General features: G+C 40.7%; 1 protein-coding gene and 1 long non-coding RNA gene across 3 annotated transcripts in view; one reads left to right on the top strand and one right to left on the bottom strand.

Annotated features, from left to right (window-relative positions):
• Positions 1–1,388: 1,388 nt before the first annotated feature.
• Positions 1,389–25,730, bottom strand: LOC144340973 (uncharacterized). 2 transcript variants are annotated; one of them, XR_013417510.1, is made up of 3 exons: positions 25,592–25,730; positions 11,525–11,643; positions 1,389–1,527 (listed from the first exon to the last, which is right to left on the bottom strand). It is a non-coding gene; the product is annotated as an uncharacterized LOC144340973 (long non-coding RNA). The 2 variants fall into 2 exon arrangements; XR_013417511.1 differs by lacking the exon at positions 25,592–25,730 and adding an exon at positions 23,336–23,471.
• CDS1 (CDP-diacylglycerol synthase 1) overlaps positions 24,677–26,012 on the top strand; it is a 73,643-nt gene continuing 72,307 nt past the window's right edge. The window contains exon 1 of the mRNA XM_015138375.3: positions 24,677–25,340. Within this exon, the coding sequence (XP_014993861.1) occupies positions 25,224–25,340 (117 nt within the window). The 5' untranslated portion in view covers positions 24,677–25,223. The remainder of the gene's footprint in view (positions 25,341–26,012) is intronic.

Genomic DNA, 26,012 nt, shown 5'->3' with positions numbered 1-26,012 from the left:
CCAACCACATTAAATTGAGCGGGTTAAATTGGCCATGTGGATGGCCAGTGCAGTAGAGAAATGGTTGAAATGTCCGCTCCTGTATCTACCAAACCTTTACATTTCTTTCCCTGAATAGTTATTTCACAGGTGGGACATTTATCAGTAATTTGATTTACCCAATAAGCTGCTTTGCCTTGTTTATTTATGCTTCCAAATCCTACTGTTCCTTTAATTTTACTTTTTCCCATTCCCACATACGGCACAATCAGGAGCTGTGCTATGTGCTCTCCTGGCTCTGCTTTCCAGGGAACAGAAGTAGATACAATTTGAATCTCCCCGTTGCTATCTGAATCAATGACTCCTATATGTATTTGTACCCCTTTTAAACTTACACTAGACCTTCCTAAAAGTAATCCTATTGTCCCTGCTGGCAAGGGTCCACAGACTCCTGTTGGGACCTTTTGCGGGGGTTTCCCAGGCAGAAGGCTCACAGCTTTTGTGCAGCATAAATCTACTGCGGCACTACCAGCTGTGGCAGGGAACAGACGTTGTATGGGGGTGAGGGAATGGCCTGAGCCGGAAATGCCCTGGTTTAGATTGGGGCCCGGGGTGGGCCCCTCATGGCATTTCCCAAAATCAGGTTCCTACCTTTATCAAACTTAGAGTGACACTGATTAGCCCAGTGTTTTCCTTTCTTATGTTTTCAGGATCAGCAGTTTTCTTTTTCCCCCTATCTGGCAGCCTCAATGATTTTTTTCTACATTCTTTTTTAGTATGATCATGCTTCCCACAGTTAAAACAAGCTTCAGGAAACAGAATATTTCCTTTATCCACTCTCAGTACTGCCATTGCCTGTGCCAACAAAGTAGCTTTATGCAGATTACTTCCGATACCATCACAGGCCTTGATATAATCGACTAAATGTGCTTTCCCGAATTTAAAAGGAAAAGGCTCAAATGTAGCTATAATATTTCCCTGTTGATTTGGGGGGTGTATTCTAACAGGGAACTCCCAAGCCTCTAAATCACCCTCTCATCTAGCTTCCTGAATTCTTGCCTGAATAGAACCAAGAGCGGTCGCTCGAGGTGCTGCTCAAACAGTCACTGGGGCAACTACCTTTCCCCCAGTGTCCTCTGGAAAAGAAAGATCTGGAGGGTCTTTTTCTTCAAAATAATAAGGAGGGGATGCAGAAGGGTAGGGATGAACCTCTCCTTCCTTTGCCACTTTAGCTTTAGCTGGCAAATAAACCTGCTCTGTAACCTCTTCTGTTACTTCATTACACTGTCCTTCCTCCTCATCATTAGTGTGAAACAGTTTCAAGGTGAAAGAAACTAGACCCCACACTTATCCCATTGTTACCCTGATACTTCGGAGCTCCCCTTCTTACTCACCATGGGGGTTGCTTTAAGGGTACTTAGGTGTCCTCCAGCTAGTTCCACGTTCTCCAACCATCACTCTGGTGACCCTTCGACCTGGATTTGAGCTCCCATGATGGACACCACTTGCTGAGACCAGCTCAGTCAAGGAGATACTAACCCAGTGGCGCTAGAGGAATTAAAGACACACACACAGAAATATAGAGGTGTGAAGTGGGAAATCAGGGGTCTCACAGCCTTCAGAGCTGAGAGCCCTGAACAGAGATTTACCTACATATTTATTCACAGCAAACCAGTCATTAGCATTGTTTCTATAGATATTAACTAAAAGTATCCCTTATGGGAAACGAAGGGATGGGCCTTATTAAAGGAATAGGTTGGGCTGGTTAACTGCAGCAGGAGCATGTGCTTAAGGCACAGTTCACTCATGCTATTGTTTGTGGCTTAAGAATGCCTTTAAGCAGTTTTCTGCCCTGGGCGGGCCAGGTGTTCCTTGCCCTCATTCCCATAAACCCACAACCTTCCAGCGTGGGCGTTATGGCCATCATGAACATGTCACAGTGCTGCAGAGATTTTGTTTATGGACAATTTTGGGGCCAGTTTTTGGCCAGATTTTGAGGGGCTTGTGCTCAACACTATGTAAGAGTTTCCCAAGATCTCATGGAAATCCAAATCCTGGAAAAAGAATATAACCATCCCAAAGGCTAACAATTAATAAACAAACCAACCAAAACCCCATAAAATTCAGTTTTGGCCAGGAAAAAAAAATTAAAGTAATTATTCTGATAACTGTTAAATAAATAACCCTTAGGCTGCCATTGTTCCCTTCATCTCCCTAGTCACAAGACATGTTGATTTATGGACTTTGGGTTTGGATTCAGATATAGATCTTTAAGATTGTTTCTGGATGAGTCTGAAGATCAAGTTGGCAGAGTAATGATAGATGGAACTCCAACTTATTTTTGTTATGCAGGTAGCTGATACTCTAAATTTAGTTTTTTCTTTTGAATGCAAGTCTCAAGAAGAAGAAAGCAAAGAAATCTTTTCCTAACAAACATTTTGAAATGAGTTTAGAGAAGGTAGGTTCTTATTATCTGCTTTTAACTTTCTCCTTGAAAGAAACACTGTTTGTACTTAAGGATTTTGTGGGGGGGCACCAAATTATTTATGACTTTGTGGGCAGCCTGTGAAAACAGGAATAATGTGTTTAAGTGATACCATCCTACTAGATACAATTAAAATAACGTCTTTTCTTTCCTGCTCAATTGAGCTAGCCAATGGTATTCAATAACTGCAATACCTGAATGAAACTGTTAATTGGAATAACAAGTCTTAAATACTGGTATAAATAGAAATTATTTGTTATATTACAAACTTCAGACCAAATCTATGAAGACTACAGTACTATTCCTTCAACTTTACAGATAAAAAACCAAGTTTATAGAGCTTAAATCGCTTGCTTAAAGCCCATGGCAGGGAAGTAAAACAGTCAGAAGCAAAACAGACGGCCAGGGCCGTCTGCCTGGGAAGCCCATGCCCCTAACCACTGGATTACATAGCTTTACCATTGTCAGCTGCTAGAAGCCAATTTTCCAAAATGGCTTAAGTTGTCAGGTCAAGCTTCCCACCTCTGGGTTTTTCCTCCCTCCCTCTACCATCTTCACTACTGCCCTCCTATGCATGGTGATGATGACCAGGGAAAGTCTAGAATTATTGGAAAGTTTAACTTCCTTAGGTCAGATGGATTGAGGTCAAAAAATAAATATCTTCTTTAAAGTACGTGTGTTTAGGACAAGATTTTAAATAAGCCAGGAGAAACTTGCTCTTTAAAGTAATACTATAAATAAATCATTCATTTATAGGGCAATGGGTGTGTGTGTGTGTGTGTGTGTGTGTGTGTGTGTGTGTGTGTGTTTTAATCCAGGCAAACTTGGATTTCTTGATATTTATTTTGAATAAGTACATAGAATACACCCTACAAAGAACTGCAAGAATTGAGGAGTCAGAAAGTGGAGAATTAAGATTTAAAAAACATATTGGGTTTATCATAAAATTCAGAATACTTTATTTTAAAAGAATAAGTGGAAAGGGAGAAAACTCAAATACTACCTACAAATAAAAAAATAGGAAAGATCCTTTAAAAGTCTTTATACAAAATGTGCAAGGAAATTTGAAAAACATTATTATTCTGAAAGAGATGAAGTGAATTATTCTATGTAGACAAATAAACCAGATAGATATGGTGCACAGTACCTCAAGACAGATATCTAGCCCACTAGTTCAATGACTTTGGGGTAAGTAAGACTAATTGGTTTCTGAGAAGTGGAGATCTGAATTCTAAGAATTCTTAGCATGGAAAACAGGCTGAATGGGTGATTAGTCATGGTTTACTAAATTATGTTAACCTTTCAACTCATAAGTATTTATGAAATGTTTCTGCATAGATGTCACATTAATAAGAATAGTTTCATATAAAGCTCAGATTGATTTGTATTTTAATGTCTTCCTGGATTTTTGTCCATATTTAAGAAATATGCATAATCAAACATAAGCACTTTAGACGAGACCAAAATTACTGAATATTTTACTAATAGCTGTGATTTTTAAAATATTACTGCCCCATAATAAGATGAAAAACTAACAAGTGCAAATACACATTCACATGCTTTGAAAGTCAGTAGGTATATTTACCTTGAATTAATCAGTCTTGGGTTTTGCACATAGTATACTTTATTTTATTTTATTTTTTTAAATTTATTTTTTATTATTATTATACTTTAAGTTCTAGGGTACATGTGCATAACGTGCAGGTTTGTTACATATGTATACTTGTGCCATGTTGCTGTGCTGCACCCATCAACTCGTCAGCACCCATCAACTCATCATTTACATCAGGTATAACTCCCAATGCAATCCCTCCCCCCTCTCCCCTCCCCATGATAGGCCCCGGTGTGTGATGTTCCCCTTCCCGAGTCCAAGTGATCTCATTGTTCAGTTCCCACCTATGAGTGAGAACATGCGGTGTTTGGTTTTCTGTTCTTGTGATAGTTTGCTAAGAATGATGGTTTCCAGCTGCATCAATGTCCCTACAAAGGACACAAACTCATCCTTTTTTATGGCTGCATAGTATTCCATGGTGTATATGTGCCACATTTTCTTAATCCAGTCTGTCACTGATGGACATTTGGGTTGATTCCAAGTCTAAAAATGGCCATACTGCCCAAGGTTATTTATAGATTCAATGCCATCCCCATCAAGCTACCAATGACTTTCTTCACAGAATTGGAAAAAACTGCTTTAAAGTTCATATGGAACCAAAAAAGAGCCCGCATCTCCAAGACAATCCTAAATCAAAAGAACAAAGCTGGAGGCATCACGCTACCTGACTTCAAACTATACTACAAGGCTACAGTAACCAAAACAGCATGGTACTGGTACCAAAACAGAGATATAGACCAATGGAACAGAACAGAGTCCTCAGAAATAATACCACACATCTACAGCCATCTGATCTTTGACAAACCTGAGAGAAACAAGAAATGGGGAAAGGATTCCCTATTTATTAAATGGTGCTGGGAAAATTGGCTAGCCATAAGTAGAAAGCTGAAACTGGATCCTTTCCTTACTCCTTATACGAAAATTAATTCAAGATGGATTAGAGACTTAAATGTTAGACCTAATACCATAAAAACCCTAGAGGAAAACCTAGGTAGTACCATTCAGGACATAGGCATGGGCAAAGACTTCATGTCTAAAACACCAAAAGCAATGGCAACAAAAGCCAAAATTGACAAATGTGATCTAATTAAACTAAAGAGCTTCTGCACAGCAAAAGAAACTACCATCAGAGTGAACAGGCAACCTACAGAATGGGAGAACATTTTTGCAATCTACTCATCTGACAAAGGGCTAATATCCAGAACCTACAAAGAAATCAAACAAATTTACAAGAAAAAAACAAACAACCCCATCAAAAAGTGGGCAAAGGATATGAACAGACATTTCTCAAAAGAAGACATTCACACAGCCAACAGACACATGAAAAAATGCTTATCATCACTGGCCATCAGAGAAATGCAAATCAAAACCACAATGAGATACCATCTCACACCAGTTAGAATGGCGATCATTAAAAAGTCAGGAAACAACAGGTGCTGGAGAGGATGTGGAGAAATAGGAACACTTTTACACTGTTGGTGGGATTGTAAACTAGTTCAACCATTATGGAAAACAGTATGGCGATTCCTCAAGGATCTAGAACTAGATGTACCATATGACCCAGCCATCCCATTACTGGGTATATACCGAAAGGATTATAAATCATGCTGCTATAAAGACACATGCACATGTATGTTTATTGCGGCACTATTCACAATAGCATATTTTATTAAAGCAAATAGCACCTGAGAGTATTGTAAGCTACCTAAGGGCAAGGACCATGCCTGTTTTGTTCACCTAGAAGCTGTGAATTTTAAGAGAATGGGCTTTAACACTAAACTGCATGTGTCCTGTTGACGTTTTCTAAGAAAGTGCCCTTGGGCAAGTTATTCAACCTCTCCTTGCTTTGGTTCCTGATCTGTAAAATAGATGATGATTACTGAAGTACCCATTCATAAGAGCATTGTGAGGGTTCAATGACTGACATGGAAAGCTCTGGGAAAAGGATAGCACAAATAAAGACTAGCTGTTCTTCTTCATGGCTGTATCCACCAGGCTCAGAGTAAATATCTGTTGTCTAAATAAATAAATGACAAAGAATCAATTCCTTTTATTTCTCTTTTGGACTTGTTACTGATACAATAGGTACTCTTAACTGTCAAAAAGTATAAAAACATTATATCTATCAGCAAAAGAAGCCACATTAGGAAAATCACACATCAGCATACAAATTCTACCCATCACAATTGCAATAGTGTTTGTTTCTAATCAGATATCTTTAATTGATTTTATACATAAGAAAAGGGGTCTGGGCTGGGCATGGTGGCTCACACCTGTAATCTCAGCACTTTGGGAAGCCAAGGGGGACATATTAGTTGATCTCAGGAGTTCGAGACCAGCCTGGTCAACATTGTGAAACCCTGTCTCTACTAAAAATAGAAAAATTAGCCAGGTATGGGGGCATGTGCCTGTAATCTCAGCTACTCGGGAGGCTGAGGCAGTAGAATTGCTTGAATCCAGGAGGCATAGGTTGCAGTGAGCCAAGATCACAACACTGCACTCCAGCCTGGGTGACACAGCTAGACTCTGTCTCAAAAAAAAAAAAGGGGGGAGGGGGTCTGAAATTAGTAGAGTACTACAGAAAATGAAAAAGTGAGTAACAATAGAAAAGTAGGTTATGTCAAGACTAAATCAGATATTTAAAACTAAAAAGGAGAGGCATTGGGGGAGACTTTGAATAGTTATCTGTCTGATTTAAATAAATACAAAAATCACAGAATTGACCCTTATTTTTAGTTAGATAGATATAGCCAGTGAATACTCAAATTCACTGTGAAACCAGACAGTCATGAGTTGCTCAAACTCAAATCATAACACTGTCTTAGTCTACTTAATCTGTTATAAACTAAGTAGCTTATAATAGAAATTCATTGTCATAGTTCTGGAGACTGGGAAGTTCAAGATCAAAGCAGATTCTACATTTGGGGAGGAACTGTGTTCTGGCTCTAGGTGGCACCTTCTTGCTCCGTCCTCACATGCTGGAAGGAGGAAAGAGTATCCCTTGAGCCTCTTTTATATGAGCACAATCTCATTATCGAGGGTTCCATCCCCAAAACTTAATCACCTCCCAATGGTCCCATCTCCTAATACCATCACCTTAGGGGTGAGGATTTCAATATATGAGTTTGGGGGGACATAAACATTCGGACCATAGCATACATAAACATAATTTTGTTGAGTGTTAGATCCATCTGCATGTCCCATTCTCTGGAAAATGTGTGCATCCTGTCTCCTGCTGCTCATAGTATCAGAATATTCAGAAAGTACAGTTTATAAATATCTCCAGAAGAGTTCAAAGGGACCAAAATTCCAGAGACAACATTTTGTGCCATTTCTCATTTTGTGCCATGAATTGCTAGCTTGAATTAATTTAAATACCAAATAGAGAAAAGCTGATGTGAATTCACAGTCTGGTAGAGTTGCCAGATAAAATACAAGATGTCCAGTGAAATTTTGAAATGGCTCCATTGTCTGGGGCAAATACCCAGGGTTCATTGTCTCGTGCCAGGAAAATTTAGGACACGGACACACACAAGGAGTGGGTTTAGGAGTGGACAGTTTAATAGACAAAGAAGAGGAGAAACAGAGAAAGTTTCCTCATGTTGAGAAAACGGTTGCCCAAAATGGTTTCCAGGTTGGGGCAAGATTTGACTGATTTTATACAGAGGCTTGAGGAGGCGCTGATTGATTTACATAAGGCCCAGGGGATTGGTTTGACCAGGTGTGCCATTTATATAGCCTGCAGAAGACTGGCCCTCCCATCCTGATCTTTTATTAAGCAAATGCGGCTTGTACCTGGCTGTCACCATGACATCTGCATATGTGTCTTTACCTGGCCAGTGCCAGGACACCCACACATGTGGTGACAAAGAAAAGGGAGCAGGGATTGCCATATTGAATATACCTAGCTTCCAGGTACACCTGCCAACATTTACATAGCTTGCATATCTATGCTTGCAACTTGACTTTTCAGGCTGCTTTCTGTTAGAAAAGAAGTGGTTTGGGGCTGCTTTTTATTAAAGGAAAATTTCACCGAGAACTCTTTTACCCTCTGTAACTGCCTAAGATAATTTCTTAATAACTTAAGTACGTTCCAAATACTACATGGGACATACTTATGCTAAACAAATTATTCATGGTTTTACTGAAATTCAATTTCAACTGGGCATCCTGTATTTTTATCTGCTACACCTGGCAAGTCTACATTCTGGTTATAATAAACACATAAACTTCCATTTTAACCACTGCTCCCTAACCATTCATAGGTGGCATTTCTCACCTAAGAAGCAGTGAGAAATATATAATATTCGTCCTGGCTTTCATCAGAGAGAAAAATAAACGAGAAAGGATAGAAGAAAATTTTACCTACATGATTAACATCTTTGCCACGTTAGGGCTGTCAGTGATTTTCCACTTATAATTAAAATCTGCTCAACTGAGACTACTGGCCCTTCAGAAACTCCAAGTTCTTTTCTATGGTTGAAAAGAAAAAGTTGGGGATGGCAGGGGGAAGATAGCAGGCAGTCATGAAATAGATATGATTTTCTAGAGACTAAGACTGCAAGGTGGACACAGAGCAGAGAGAGAAAGTATGAGACATCTAGCAGAGGTTAAGACGGTGGCTTTCAGATCCAGCAATCCCACTACTAGGTGTATATAAAAAGGAAATGAAATCAGTTTGTGGAAGAGACATCGGCACTATGTTTATTGCAGTACTATTCACAATAGCCAAAATATGGAATCAACGGATGAATGGATAAAGGAAATGTGATATATGTACATAATGGAATACTATTTAGCCTTAATACAGAGGGGAATTCTAGCATTTGCAGCAAAAACAGGGACATTATGTTAAATGAACTGAACCGCACACAGGAAGACAAATACTGCGTGATCTCACTTATATGTGAATCTAAAAAAAAAACAAAAACAAGGTCAGGTGCAGTGGCTCATGCTTATAATCCCAACACTTTGGGAGGTTGAGGCGGGCAGATCACTTGAGACCAGGAGTTTGAGACTAGCCTGGGAAACATAGCAAAAGCCCATCTCTAGTAAAAATACAAAAAAAAAAAAATTAGGTGGGCATGGTGGTGCATGCCTATAATCCCAGCTACTGGGGAGACTGAGGCACAAGAATGGCTTGAACCCAGGAGGCAGAGGTTGCAGAGAGTCAAAATCATACTACTGCACTCGAGCCTGGGCAACATATAGAGACTCTGTCTGAAAATCAACAGCAACTACAAAAACAATGAACTCATAAAAGCAGAGAGTAGAATGATGGTTACCAGTGGCTGGGGTCATGGAGAATAGTGGTTGGGGAGATGCTGATCAAAATATAGAAAATTTCAGTTAGATACGAGGAATAAATTGAAAAGATCTACTGTAGGAAACAAAAAGACTGAATGTTTTTTAACTGCTAAAATGGAAAGATGACTTTTTCCCCCTCTTAAACATTTTTTTTTTTTTTGGTATAAATTCTGAAACAAACTGACAGGGTTCTAATTCCAATTCCATTATTTCATAACTGTGTGGTCTTGGGTGAGTCATGCAATACATCCTTACACCTTGGTTTGGGGATAGCAGATCTGAAAATTGTGTCAGAATTCAGTAAGTATAAAAAAGCATCTAACAGAGCCTGGGACACAATAAAGATTATATAACTATTAGCCATTGTATCTAAACTTTGGCTTCTCTAATGCATCCTATAGAGTACTTACAGGCCGTGATCCTATGGTCCACCTAATCTTGATATGATTACTTGCTGTATGACTCTAGACAAATTATCTAACCTCAATAAACTATGTCCATCAGTGAGGACAGGTGAAATAACAGTATTTCGATCACATGGTTTTTGAGAATTTTAACTGAAATAATGCATGTCATTATTAAAGGCTTATAAGTGTTAGCTGCTGTTATTGAACATTTTTCTTCTTTGGCTTCCATAATGCTATAACATTCAGATTCTCTTCTTACCTCTCCATCTCCGTTTTTTTTTTTTTTCTTATTACCATTCCTGGATTCCCACAGTTCTCCTTGCCCCACTCAGTCAGCCCTTTTCACCCTCATTCTTTGAAGAATACTTTCCAGTTGCTGCTTCAGCCCCCACCTCTATGCTGGCAATTCCTAAGTCTTCTATGTGCAATCTTCGTTTCTCCACTTGTACCACAGTCTCACACAACTACCACGACCTGAATGTGTTTACTGCAGTGTTGCATTATCCTCTCCAAACTTCCATGTCCCAAAAAAATTCTCAGCTCCCACAGCTGCTAATTCCTTTGGGGGTTGGGAGGAATGAGCAGCTCTTTTCAATTTCCCTGCCGTTGGCAAACACAGTCATTCTCTAGTAGTCTCCGAGATCAAAGCCTTGGAGTCATCTTTGCCACATCTATTTCTATCATCCTTCGTGTCCCATCAATCACCAAAATACTAGACCACCTACCTACCACACACCAGGGAAAGAGAAGTGAAAAGAAGACGGTTGAAAACAAAAACAAAACAAACATCTTTTCAAAGACACATCTGACAGGAAAACACAACTTATATTATTTCAAAGTATTCCCCTTTTCCCATACAAACACCCCATCTGCCCTTCTCAAGAAGGTGGATGTTGGTTGGTAATTGAGGTATCTTTGCTTGCTGAGAATAGTCAGCTTCAGGATAAAGGCTTTTGCATATTTGAAATAGTAAGAGTAAGAAGCTCAACTGAGACAGCTGGGATGCGCTGAATTGTACCGTGTAAAAAGGAAGAGAAATGGCGTCAAGTGGGTGGAGGATGGGAGGTGGAGATGCTGCAAGGCAAGGCTGAGGAGAACATGGTAGCAACAGGTAGCTGAAGGTAAGCTGTGGGAGAAAACAAAAGTACTTCCCACAAACTCTTGCAGTAAGAATGGGACCTGGCTGAATCCTGGCTGTACCATTTAGCACCTGCAAGACAGCAAGCAAATCCCTCAACTTAATGCCTCCATTTCCTTGTTTGTAAAATGGGGAAAATAATAGTGTGTACGTCAAAGAGTTCTTCTGATGATTACATGAGCTCAAGTAAAGAATGTGGCATGGTGCCTGGCCTATAATATAAAAGTGTAGATATTAATAATTATATAAAAGTGTGTACATTAATACTAAATCATCTATTATTAAAAATTCTTTGAGGAGTAGATTTGTCTGTAGGAGATGTGACAAAGTGCTGAAGTACAGAGTTTTGTTCTGGTTGATAGGGGACTTTTTAAAAAAATACAGGTTTCATTTGAATAAGAATGATGTCAAGTTACAAACATTTTAAAAGAGAATGACTCGGTTGGGTGCGGTGGCTCATGCCTATAATCCCAGCACTTTGGGATGCCGATGTGGATGGATCACCTGAGGTCGTGAGTTCGAGACCAGGCTGACCAACATGGCGAAACCCCGTCTCTATTAAAAATGCAAAATTAGCTGAGCGCGGTGGCACATACCTGTGATCCTAGCTACTCGGGAGGCTGAGGCAGCAGAATCGCTTGAACCCGGCAGGCAGAAGTTGGGGTGAGCAGATATCATGCCATTGTACTGCAGCCTGGGCAACAAAAGCGAGACTCTGTCTCAAAAAAAAAAAAAAAAAAAAAAAAAAAAAGAGAGGCAATGACTCAGCAAATTTCATTCATAGGTGTATATGCAAGAAAAATGAGTGCAAGTCCACCAGAAGACACTTCTATGAATGCTTTCAGTAGCTTTATGAATAATATCCCCAAACTGGAAACAAGCCAATGTCCATTTACACCAGGATGAATAAGTACATTTTGGTTTATTTATACAATTTATACATCATTGAAAAATATAAAATATGTAAAAGGAACTATTGCTACACACATCACGTGGATGAAACTCATAGATAAGATGATTAAAATAAATCAGATGTAAATGAGCACATACTGTATGATTCTGTTTATATAAAGTCCAACAAGTAAAGAAATCTTTGGTGACAGAAGTTAGGATAGTAGCTACCTCTGCAGAAAGAGGGGAATCCGTATAGACTGGCAAAGGCACTGAGGGAACTTTTCTGGGCAATGGAAATATTTTAAACATTGATTTGGGATGCTGGTTTCATGGGTGTATGCATATGTAAAAATTCAAGTTTTGCCCTTAACATATGTGACCTTTACTATATGTATATAATGCCACAGTTGAAATTTAAAAGGGGGAGGCTCAGAATCCACACATCCCTTGGAAGTTTTCTACAAGTATATGAGCACATTATGCTTTGTAGGGCCCACTGCAGCTGTGTAGATACTGAGGTGTCCCCTGCTTCTCCTAAGCCCATGTGAGGAGCCCAGAGATTTCACAGCCAGACCCTACTTTCTGGATACAAAGACTTAATTTCATAGTCTATACTTCTTAACAACCACATGCTCACAGGTAGACTCATGGTTAAGACCACACAAACTTACATCCCACTGCCCCTATAGTCTTCATCTCTCTAACAGACGTTCCATCCTTCTGGTTGTTCAGACCAAAAACCTTGGTGTCTTTCTGTGACATCCTGCCTCCAAACCAAAAGAAAATTCTGTTGGCTCAACCTTCAAACCATAAAGAATTTGATGCTTTCTCACTACCTCCTTAATTTACAAGCTGGCACAAGCCACCATCATCTCAGAAGCCTCCCAACTGGTTTTCTGATTCTATCTTAACGCCTACAGTCAATGCTCCACATGGCACCAGGACGATCCTTTCACAACTTAGGTGATCATGCCATCCCTCTTCTTAAAATCTTCCAGTGGGCCAGATGCAGTGGCTCACACCTGTAATCCCGGCACTGTGGGAGGCCAAGGTGGATCACTTTAGGCCAGGAGTTTGAGACCAGACTGGGCAACATAGTGAGATCCTGTCTCCACAAAAAATAAAACAAACCAAAACCTTCTGATGGCTTCCTCTCTCCGGGTGCTTATCTCATTCAGAGTGTAAGTCCTTAATCAGTTCTACAAGGGCTTACATGATCCAGCAACACACGCTCCAAGTCAGGCTAGCCCCTGATCATCTTCTTTTCACTCATTCAGCCGTCGCTACGCTGACCTCCTTTTTGATTCCAGATGATGTTTAGCAAACTCATGCCTCAGAGCCTTTGCAGTTGTTCTCTCTACCTTGATTGTTCTTTACCTGGATTATTCGCGAGATTCACTACTTCACTTCCTTCAGTCTGGGGCTCAAATTGCACCTGACAAGTGAGGTCTCCTCTAACCACTCTAAATAAAATAGAATACCCCTGCCCTCCCCCATTTTACCCCACCACCCCATCATAATCCCCTACCTTCCCATCTAGCAGTTTTATATTTCTCCATAGAACCTACCAGCTAACAATTTATATATTCATTTGTTTATTGTCTGTCTTTCCTCTCTCCACCTTTCCAAGAATATAAGCTCCAAGGGGTAAGTGATTTTGTCTGTCAGGTTAGCTGTCATAGATCCACACCTAGAATAGTATGTGGCACAGAACAGAAATTCAATGAATAGTTGTGAAATGAATAAATATCCCAGGTTCCACGTTAGGATACTTGGTTTTTCAAATATGATGCATTTAAACAATATGCATGAAATAGTTCCTAAAATGTGAAAGAGATTAAACTATTAAACATTATGAATAAAAACAATATTTAATAATAATTATGAGAGTTGCAAAAATAAATTTTGAAATACCTATCTTTACATCTCTGAATAAGTGAAGCTACTGTGTTCAGAAAACAGTTGGGAATTCACAGGTAATCCTACATTTCCAGCTACTCTTTATAAAACACCCAATGCAGCCATCTGGTAGGAAATTATCAATTAGCTTATTGCCCAAATTCGAATTGCTACTTATAACTGATCAAAGTGCTTCATAGAATGTGGAAAATATCCTGATGCTTCTGATATGAGATAGGATATGATTGAGGCCCTTACATTTTGGCTTATTATGAAGAAATTATCTTACTTTCTTATTCTGACCACTTCTTCTATAACTGTCTTTATACTAATGGTTTGCAAGTAAGTATCTCCAGCTCTTAAAACTAGCAAGTTCGGCTTCCTGCTGCCACCTGCCCGAGATGTGTCACAGCCTCCTGGAAGTATCCATGTGTGAGCATGGACATAGAGCCAGCCAGTGGGCGGAGCAGAGAGGGCAGGGTCTGGGCGGCAGATGTAACTTCTGTACTGATTCTTGATTCTCGTTTGAACTTGGGGAAGTGACTCTCTCCTTGTCCTCATCTAAATGATCAGTAGATTAACCTTACATGTCTGTGGTAGGGATTAAATATATCATATGTAAAATGACCAATAGTGCCTAATACTTACTAGGCACCTCATTTTTTCTCTTCCATCTTCCTTCAACCCTGTTTCTCCTCCTGTAGTCCCAGTCTCCAGGAATGACACCATCCGGCCACACAAGTCTAAAACGTGCTTATGGTTCTTAATTCCTCACCACCGCCCCCCCACCTCTTTCCCACATGCAGCTGTTCAGCAATATATGTTGATTCCACTTCTTGTAGCCTCTTAAATATTCTGTTCTGTAATGACAAGTAATTGTAGTTACATGTGGTCATAAGGGTAAGGCCATGATCTGATAGGATTAGTGTCCTTATAAGAAAAGTCACCGGATAGCTCTCCTTTTCACCGTGTGAGGACATAGCAAGAAGGCAACCGTCTGCAAGCCAGGAAGAGGGCCCTCAACAGAAACCAGTCATGCCGGTACTGTGATCTTGACTTTCAGCCTCAGAACTGTGAGAAAATAAGTTCCTGTTGTTTATGCCATCAGTCTATGTATTTTGTGATGGCAGCCCAAGCTAATTAATACAGATTTTGGTATATAGAATGGGGTGTTGCAAACTATACTTGAAAATGTGGAAGAGGCTTTAAAACTGGGTACCAGGTAGAGGTCAGAAGAGTTTTGAGGTGCATGCTAGAAAAAAATCCTAGACGGTCATGAAGGGACTGTTGACAGAAATATAGGTGTTAAAGGCCATTCTGAGGAGATCTCAGATGGAAAGAGGAACTTGGAAACAGGAGGAAAGGTGATTCTTGTCACAAAATGACAAAGAACTTGTTAGAGTTGTGTCCTAGTGTTTTGTGAAAGGCAGAACTTGCAAGCGATTAAACTGGACATTTAGCTATGCAGATTTCTAAGCCAAATGCTACAGGCGTGTCTTGGTTCCTCTTGCTTAGTAAAATGCAAGAAGTGAGAAATGAATTGAAGAAGAAATTGTTATGCAAAAAGGAACCAGAGCTTAAAGATTTGGAAAATTTTCAGCCTGTCCGTATTGCAAAATATGTGAAGGCACGTTTGGAAGAGGACACCAAGAGTGTGGCTAGACTATCACTTGATAAAAAAGATTATAGAATTATATTAGCAGAAATACTACCAGTTTGAACTGAAGGAGATGGAGACAGGACAAAATGAAGAAAGGCTGTCGGACTTAAATTCTACAGGACAGTTACAATAGAGCGATTTGACTGCAAACAGGAACTATTCTTCAAGAAAAGGAAAGAATGACTTCAAAGGTGATTCATCAGGGCTGCATCCTTGGTTTCAAAGTATGGGGCCACAACTGTCTACCACTCTTCCTCCACATCAGCAGGGGTATGTGCTGTCAAACTCATGTCTGGAGAAAAAACTCTAAAACAAAGTACTATGGACTAAATGCGTCACCTCCAAATTCACATATTGAAACCCTAAAATTCCCAGTGTGATTGTATTTGGAGATGGGGCCGTTGGGAGAAAATCAGTTTATTGGAGTGCAGTCCTCATGATAGGATGAGTGCCCTTAGAAGAACAGACATGAGCATGCTCTCTTTCTCATTCTCTCTATCTCTCTCTTTCTGTCTATTTCTCTGTTCTCCATCCTGTAAGGGTACAATGAGAAGACAGCTATCTGCAAACCAGGAAGAGGGCCCTCACCAGACACTAGATCTGCCAGGACATTGACCTCAGATTTCCCAGCCTCCAGAACTGTGAGAAATAAGCATACATTGTTTAAGCCACCCCGTTTATGTTACTTTGTTACCGCACCCTGAATGGAGGAAGACACAAAGTAAAACCCAGCCTGCCTGAGATGGCTGTTGGTAAGTAATGGAGCTGGGAGAGGAGAAGGATCTGATGTAACTTGGATCTCCGTGTGATAGCAGAGTAGGCGGGTGAGGGGAAATGAAAGAAAACTGCGAAAACTGCAATTTCCTGCATTTGGCCTCAGCTTTCTCGAGTGGAAGTTCTAAAACAAGCAATTCTCGCAGTTGGTGTTAGAATTAAAGAAAGGACAAGCCCACGCACCAGTTAGACAAGTTAGTGGCACAACCTATTCTATCTAACATATTTCTATCTCCACCCCCACATCATCCTCAGAGGCATTATAATAGGAATCTGAGTTAATCAACATATAACAATTGGTACAGCCATCTGGGAGGGAAATCCTGTAGAATTTATCCAAGCACTGAATGCACATATTCTTTGATCTATTGCTCCATGTTTAGGTATCTATAGAATTGCACGTTTGATAAATATATGTTCAAGGATGTTTACTGCAGTGTTATTTTAATAATTACAAAATCGGGGAAATCCCTAAATGTCTGTTGTACAAATGGCTAAATAAAATATGGTACAGTAACACCATGCATATATATAATGATTTTAAATAATTAGAACGTACTTATAAACACAAACAGTGTTTTAAGGCATAACATTAAATAAAAAATTATGTCACAGAACATTATGTAGAATATATACATGTGCATATATACTTATATAAGAAACAGATCTGCAAGAAACTCTGGCAAACAGTTAACAACAGTGGTTATTTCTAGGGAAAGAAGTGTTTCCAGAAAGATGGAAAATCAACTTTATGTTGTTATATGTTCTAGATAATACTGTATTGTTTAACTTTTTAACTCTAGTGTGTATTTATGTATCATTTGTGTATATACACATGTATATATATGCTATATAGTGCCTAGCACTGACATTGTAGGTACTCAATAAATATTTGTTACGTATGTAGATGAATATTTATTGAATAAAAACAAACATGCATTATTACTATAGCTAAAGTATCATTTCCAAAAGTGCGAAAATCACAAATCTTATACAAATATAAAATGAACACATATCAAAGATTTTATTTAATGCATTTACAAATGAGAGAACTAGAGATATATTAAAAATTAGTTCAAATGGGTTTTGACTTAAAATGATTTATATTCGCTATCAGACAAAATTCACTTACATTGCCATGAACAAGAACATGGTTATCAGTTTTCCAGAAAGCACTTTTTTTATTCCAACAGAGTTGCGAAATAGCCTATTTGATCAAAGACAATCAAAGGTGCACCCCGGGCTGGGCATGGTAGTGTGCACCTGCGGTCCAGCTACTCCAGCAGCTGAGGTGGGAAGATCACTTGAGTCCAAGAGGAGTTCAAGGCTGTAGTGCACTATGACTGAGCCTGTGAACAGCCACTGTACCATAGCTTGAACAACATAGTGAGACCTCGTCTTTAAAAAAATTGGTGCATCCCCCTATGAAATCAAATAGTGCCTAGCAAGCCCCCTAGGCATGCTTAAGGCCCACTGTAAGAACAGCCAGAAATTTCTTTTGCTCATTTCCAAATCAATTTTTCCCAACACTGCTATGTTAACAATAATATGTGTTCTTGGTGTTTTGGAATATTTATGAATCGCTTTTTAAATATTTGTCAGGGTTAGGGGTGATGGCTCAAGCTTGTAATCCTGGTGCCTTGAGAGGCCAAGGCAGGAAGATCACTTAAGACCAGGAGTTCAAGACCAGCCTGAGCAACATAGCAAGACTGTCTACAAATAAATAAATAGGTTAGCCTGGCATGGTGTTACCTGCCTGTAGTCCTAGCTACTAGGGCGGCTTGGGCAGAAGGATCCCTTAATCCCAGGAGTTTGCGGTCGCAGTGAGCTATGATTGCACCACTGCACTCCAGCCTGGGTGACAAAGTGACACTCTGTCTCAAAAAAAAAAAAAAAGAAAAGAAAAGAAAAGAAAAAACAATACAAATGAATAAATATTTGTCAAGGATTCCATAGTTCTGAAAAATTTGTTTAATCTACATATATACAGATTGATACTGTTCACTTATTCTCTTAACAAGATCACCAAATTTGTCTAAATTTGCTTTGCAAGTAAGGTAATGCAAAGCTTTGCCTTATGAAATCTCAAAGTGTCCTTGCATAAGATGTTTTCATTCTACCACTAATCTCTTCTTCGAACATTCTGGAAATAACTTGGCAAAACCTAATTGAAGTAAATCATTGTGGCATTTGTTCTCTAAAAGCAATAGTACAGAACTTACACTCTGCAAGGTATGCTGCTGAAGCCAGGTTTGTGAACAAAAACATAAAGCAAAAGAATGCCACTGCTGTATTAGGTCTTTCTTAAGCATCTTAGGTTAACAACCAGTCCTAGTCCACTCAAAGACACTCAAACAGATTTCCTGTTCTAGGATTTTCCCAACGGTCTGGAGGCCACAGTCTTCACCACTCCCATTCATCAACTCCTCCCAGTTAAATGTATAAAAATGCATCAAATGCAAAATGATCAAATGTATAAATTATTGTTGTTTAGGGGAAATTAATCTCCATAATCATTAGGGATATTAGTATAATTTGGGGGGCAAATCAATGATATTTCTGAAAATATGACAAAAATATTTTTTACTAAATCAAACTATGAGAAAGGAGACAATTGCAACAAACAATAGGTATTACCAGAAGTATGTAAACTTTAAAAGTCTTTTGTAATTTGCAGGAATAAAATACATTCACTAGTGAAATAATTTTAAAAACTTATTACTGACTATATTTTTCAAACTAAAAATGAGGCCTCATATAGTCTGGGAAATTCTTTTTTTGCTATGAGAATATACAGATGTGAAAAGGTTTTCAAAATAAAAAATATATATAATTACATATTTAATAAATACTCTTCATTGAAAGAAAAACGTACATGTAATTGGGACTATCTGGAAAAATCCAAGATATGTGATCTTCCTAACAATAATTTTTAAAGTGTTGTACTTCATAGACTCAATTAAATCATTATAAATGTATGATTTAAATGCACCATTATTTTATGTACTGTGAAGAAAAATAAAATGGCCAATAAAACTATGACCCAATGTTTTCTTATTTCACCAACCGTAAGACGCACTGTGATTTTAGAGGAGTTAAAACATAAATAAGTAGGATGTCTTAGAAGAGAAGTATAATGTTTATATCTTCTAAAAGATATAAACTGAAGCTTTTATTTATCTGATTAGTAAGGCTCTTTTCACAGAGATCTTAGGCTATTATTGCATTTTACAAGAATATGATTCCTCCTATTAAACTATTATTAATAATAAAAAAGAGTTTGTGACGGAAAAAACATAAGTAAGAAAGGATTAGCAATTGCAACTCTGGCATCCAGTGACTGGTGCCTACCTCAGTGGCAGAGCAAGCTGTCATATCCTGTTCCAGTGGATCTAGCAATGGTGGCCTCAATTGAGGTGTTAGGAATAATTTTGACTGTAATCCTGGCTGTTGCTTTAAATCCTTTGTTTCTCCCAGTTTTCTATGCTGGGTTCTTCAGTTCTTCCAAGAGTTCTGTGAACTTCTTAACATCCTTTCAATAAGTTCCTTGTCTGCCCAACTCAACCAGAAGCAGTGTTTTTTGCCACATACTTTAACTGATACCTCCGGATTTCTGCAATTTGTTGAAGAGGGATAATTGATATAGTTTGAAGCAAATCAGTGATCCGGCCCTTCTAAAGACAGTTACCAATCTCTTCCACTTCTCCAAATGATATCCTCTCTCTCTCTCTCTCTCTCTCTCTCTATATATATATATATATATATAGCCATATTCAACAATAACAGAATACTTGAACCATGCAGTATAAAAAGCTCACATACACCCATTTTAAAGGCACAATTTATAAAATTATAGAATATGTTGCCTACTTTACAAAGAAATTAAATCAACAAATGTAATTTGCTTAGAGCTACTAGGATTCAGTGAAGAACCTAGAAATGGGAGGAATTCCACAGTCATCATATTATATACAAGGTAGATGAGTAGCAATTGATTTCAGTTAATAATGGGGAAAGCCAAATTCATTAATTGTACTACCTCAGAAGGATAAGGCACAAATTAACTAATTGGGTTAACTGTTGGGTAGGCTGATTTCTTTGTACGTGTTTGCAAAATCTCCCTACTCCATTTCATAATTTCTACCTACCTCACCAAAGCAATATCAGCATATTCTTACTTCTTCACAGTCCTCTGGGGTGTTGCAGTTTAGTGAGTTTAGAAGTCAAATATTGTTCTCCTCAAGAAACGTAGCTTTCAATAATATGAATGATAATAATAGGTAACACTTGTGTAGTGCTTCACGACGGCCAGACACTATTCTAAGTATTTTACATATATTAACCAATTTAATCTTCATAAGAATCTTAGGAGGAAAATATTACCTTATCCTCATTTTGCACATGAGGACACTGAAGCTAATTGCCTAATGCCAGTAGGTGGCAGAGCTGGGATTTGAACTCAGGCTAGCTTCAGAATTTACGTGCCTGTTATAACAAACTATCCCCCACCCCCAACTTTAGAAGTTGCTTGTTTCTGCTGCTATATATTTGTACTACATTATGAACCAGGCAGAATTTGAAGTATAAAAACTTAGCTTTCAATCCCAAATTTCCTTTCTAACCTTTTACATCTGAACCTCAGATTTTTTTTCTTATAAAACAGGAGTAATATTTATTATGCCTAGCTTACAGATTGTTGAGTAGAACAAATGAAATAATGTATGCGAAAGTGCTTTGTAAAGTGTTATGTAAAGAATTATTACTTAAGCTTTGAATGGACATGTCAGGATACAGCTTCAGCTGTGTATGATGAAAATGTTGCTTAAAGCAAATTAGGTCACAGCTAGATTCAAGCTATGATTCAAGCTAGCTTCAAGCTATGATTCAAACCCAGGTTCTTGGTATATAAACCCCATACTTCTAACTACACCATAGCACTCTCTCATCTGATACTCTGTCACTACAATACTTGATAGTACACCATTGTTTTCCTATGCAGTTCCATTAAAAATAAAAATGTAAATATAAGTTATACTTCAAGATTTTCCCATAAAATGTTTCTCTGGTGGCCTAAATCAGAAATTCCTACCTCCAACTTATAAACAAAGCTGACAGAGGGCAACAGAGAAAGATAGGTCAAGCGACAAAAGCTGTAACTTGGGTAGCTAAGCAACTGGAAACGCTTGGCTGAGGAAGATTTCTTCCGCCCCTGGCAAGCTGGGGACATTCCAACAGGGCACCTTTGAGCCTCTGATGTGAAAAGCAGCTCAGATTCACATTCCCACCCCAGAAGGGCATGTTTATCAGTCTGGGAACATTCTGAGGACATTCAGGGAAGAGTAGTAACAAATTGCTTCATCTCCTACTCTCACTACTTCAGGCAACATCTCTGCATCTTATGCTCTTATTACTTCCAGCAAAAGAGAAGGTAAACAGTAATCTAAAATAAAAACCATATAAACAATAATGTTAGCACTCTCTCTTTTATCTCTCTAGCAAATTCCTCATTAGAAGTTGAAAATTTTTAATTTTTTTAATTTTTAATTTTTATTTTTTTTTTGAGACAGGGTCTCACTCTGTCACCCAGTCTAGAGTGCAGTAGAGTGAACAGGACTCACAGCAGCCTCGAACTCCCAGGCCCAAGCAGTCCTCCTGCCTCAGCTTCCTAAGTAGCTGGGAGTACAGGCACACGCCACCATGCCCAGCTAATTTTTAAATTTTTGTGTAGAGATGGGGTCTCTATATGTTGCCCAGGCTGGTCTTGAACTTCTGGGCTCAAGAGATATTCATGCATCGGCCTCGCAAAGTGCTGGGATTACAGATGTGAGCCAACACGCCTGGCTGGAAAATCATAAAATCAATCCAAGAAGTGCTGGCTGGGTTGTACTATGTGATTAGGCCTATGCACGTGCTTAGGGTTTCCATGAAGCCCTTCAGCAGGATAAATTCAAGAACAGTTAACAGGTAAAGCCTTAGAAACCATTACACGCCAGATTTTGTGTCACCAAACATAAATACAATAAATTTAGAACACATAAGTTCCCTGAATGAAAATGAAAGATAAAAAAGAAAGAAAAAGGAACAAGAAAAAAGACATTGAAAAAGTCTGAGAACACAGAGTTTCAGAAGCCAGTTGTGGTTGAGTATATTGCACTGTATCTTAAATAAAGTCATTACTACAATCCCTCTTAATAAGTATTAAAATCAACTTCTCTCTCATATAAAGTGAAAATGAAGAAAAGTGAGTACCTATGTAAGTCTAAAACAGACTTTAAATGAAGAAACAATAAATACTATACATTCATGGGTTGCATAACAATGTTTCGGTCAACAATGGACCACACATACCACTGTGGCCTATAAGATTACAACACCATATTTTCATAGTACCTTTTCTATGTTTAGATACACAAATACTTACTGTTGTGTAGAGTTGTCTAAGCAATAGGCTTTACCATGCAGCCTGGGTGTGCAGTAGGCTATGCCATCTAGGTTTAGTACACCCTGTAATGTTGCAAAATGATGCATTTCTAAGAATGTATCCCCACTGTTAAACAACACATGAGTGTATATATTTCCTTGTTAGGCTGTACCTTTGCCATCCCATCGTTTCTTCATTCACTTCTTCAGCAAACATTGTTACCTATAGAAGGGTGGTGTTTGGCACTGTGGAAAGAGCTAGACCTGTAAAGATGAATAAGCCAGTTCCTGCTGTCTGGGCTCAGTCTGTTCACTCAACTAGTGGTAATAACTATAATGAAGAAGATTGAAAGAAATTGCTGTCTTAGCTACAATACAAGAAGGAGCAGAGCTTAAGAAAGGTGAGGTAAGTAGAACCTCACATTCTATTTTGGCGGTCTTTGCATTGGTCCCACTTTTCCTGGGTTGGGGAATACTGTTTCTTCTGTCATGCACTACTGTCCTCTGCTGCTCCCCTTTGTCACCCCTCTCACTCTCTTTTTTCCTCCTGCAGCAAAGAGAAAAAGTCAAAGAGGCCATGAGTGGACTAGGGAAAGGGGAAACAGGAAGTTGTTCAGGTATCTTGTGTACCAGGTCTCCTTTTCTTGGGCTATGGGGAAAACCAAAGGCTGGATTCTGATCGTCTAAAAGCTAAAAGGGACCACAGAGGCCATCCTTACTATCCGTTTATAGCTGAGGACACTGAGGCTTAATAACTTACCAGGCCATGCAATTAGTGGCATTGGCAGCACTAGAACTCAGGCTTCTTGACTTCCAGAGTTAGAATGGAGCACTTCTAATCCTTTTTGCAGAGTAGGGTGGTAGCCAGAGAGGGAAACCCTACTACTGGCTTCACTAGCTTCTTCAGTCATTATTTTGATTATCTTCTTCACTATCAAGCAGTCCTTCATTTCTGATCCTCCAAACAATTGGACAATTTATTAATGCAGTCACCCCATAGTTCTCTGTTCAGTAGGGACTTATTTTCAGCTCTTCTCTGTCATTTCCGCTATCCTTCCCATAAGGAACAAATTAGGGTTTCTTGACATCCTTTTGAAAACGTTGCAACCCAAACTAACGGCACAGCTTCAAAGATCCGTTTGGTAGGGTAAAATGATGTCTTTGTGTTCTGCTTTTCAATGCATCCTACTTTGACTTTTGGGTTTGCTCATTTGTTAGTAAATTTTCAACACCTTACTTACTTTTACCGTGTCAGTAATAACTTTGAGGAATTTATATAGTTGATCTCTTTGTATAAGGGTGCTTTCCTGAACCTTGCCCTGTGTGAAGGCCCGCCTTTTTTCTTTGCTCTCTCTCTCTCTCTCTCTTTTTTTTTTTTCATTTGTTAGCTTGTCAGTAATGACCAGGTGGCGGATACATGTCAAGAAAACTAATCACCTTCTAACAGGATTAGGACTAGAATTAACGCAGATTTTTTGCCCTCCTGTTCCCTCTTTGGCAGCCCAAGGTCCACCACTGCTCAGAGACTAGCTGGAGGGCAACTGCGCCCCACAGCATCTCACACTGTGTTGGGATCCTAGGTGGTGACCTTTGTAAGATTCAGTACCGAGTTTCTGGGAGATGGCGCTGCGGTTGTGATTAGAACTGTTGGCCGACGCACCTCTGGACGCCCAGCGAGGCAAAAGCATCTCCTGTTTTCAAGGTGATGACACTGGGCGGGAATGCCGCGGGGCCAACCAGTCGGTCCTGCCAGACAAGTTTCTGGTCCGGTGAGCCTCCGACCCGCCGCGCGTGTCGAGCTGACATGGTCGGGGTGGCGTTTGAAGGAGCAGTGTTGAGTGCTGTCAACATTTAGCTAGCGTCTTTGAGTAGCTCCTCCAGTCCTCGCAGCGGCCCAGGGACAAGTCTGCAAGTTCCCACAGCTCACTTCCAGCCCGCGCTGGCCCCGCCTCCGCCTCCGCCTCCCAGCTCCTCCAGCCTCCTCCAGCCCCGCCGCTCCCACCTTTTCTCAGGCCCCCACCTGCCAGCACGCAGAGGCGGGGGCGGGGCCGCGGGCCGGGATCGTGACGTCATCTCGCGGGGAGGCGGGGCTGTGGGAACCGCAGTGCAGCGCAGAGGGGCGGGGCCTACGGCGCGAGACCCGGTGCGGGAGGCCTGGGCAGGGAGAAGTGTGCGGGGCTGGGACCCGCCGGCTCCGAGTCCGGCTCCGAGTCCGGCTCCGGGGGGCTGGGCGGGAGGGGCTGGCGCGGCAGCGGGAGCCCAGCGCAGCGCTAAAGCGGGTCAAGTGTCCTCCTTTTCTCCCCGCCCCTTCTCCTCCTCCCACCTGGGCCTCTGCGTGGAGACGCGCACCTGGCAACCGGAGGCCGCGTCTCCGCCTTCTCGGCTCGCGCCTGGCTCCCCGAGCCTGCCCGGGACCTCCGCCGGAGCCGCGCTCGCTGCAGGCGGCCTCGAGCGCTCTCTCGTTGATGCCGTTTTGGAGGTGACCGGCGCGGCGGCCGCTCTATGGTGGGGCCGCGTTAGTGGCTGCGGCTCCGCGGGACTCCAGGGCGCGGCTGCGAGGTGGCGGGGCGCCCCGCCTGCAGAACCCCGCGCGCAGCTCGGGTTTCGGGGTGCTTGAGGAGGCCACCACGGCAGCGCGGGAGCGGAAGATGTTGGAGCTGAGGTACCGGGGAAGCTGCCCCGGCCCCGGGGAAGCGGTGTCGCCGCCACCCCGTGAGGGAGAGGCGGCCGGCGGCGACCACGAAACCGAGAGCACCAGCGACAAAGTAAGTGGAGCCGCGAGAGGCGGACGCCGCGCCCTGGCTGGGTCCTGGTTGGAAGCGGGACACCTGAGAGCAAGGGTGGGGCCCTTCGAGCGTCAGGTGAGGCTGCAGGCTGCCGGTGCACCTTCCTCCCTGCCTGGCACTGCTTCCTCCTTTCCCAGAGGGGATCGGGACCCGGGATCCCAGTGGCGGTGCGGTTCCCAGGATGACCGCGGCCGCTGCCTGAGATAAATGGGTTACTCAACACGGCTTACAGTTTAGTTTCATCCCCTTCCGGTCCTTTCTTCAGGATCTGGGGCCGACGCTGGAATCAGGATGGAACCTGCCCTCCTAGGGGCTGCAGTTAGTAGCTGCCACCTCACCCCTCTTCTCAGTAGAGGGAACAAAGTTAGTAAGGACTCTATAGAGACGTGCCACCGTCGTGCCACCGGCTCTATCATTTCATTGGATCCTGACGCGGGAGGCTTGGCTTCTCGCGCTATCCCATCTGCAGTTTTATTTTCTCCGTCCTTTTTCAGTATGATAGATTTTGGAGGTTTGAGAGTATCATGCACGTGACATTATAGTAATCTTCCAGCTTCTTTTGAGTACACGGCAGACAGTGCAATTCTTCTGTCTACCAGTAGATTTCATTTAACCCGACACGTTAATTCATGAAGACTTTTCACTCCCTTT

The sequence above is a fragment of the Macaca mulatta genome, chromosome 5 (genome assembly GCF_049350105.2).
Source record: "Macaca mulatta isolate MMU2019108-1 chromosome 5, T2T-MMU8v2.0, whole genome shotgun sequence".
Taxonomy (NCBI): domain Eukaryota; kingdom Metazoa; phylum Chordata; class Mammalia; order Primates; family Cercopithecidae; genus Macaca; species Macaca mulatta.
This window is presented reverse-complemented; position numbering and strand designations above follow the sequence as displayed.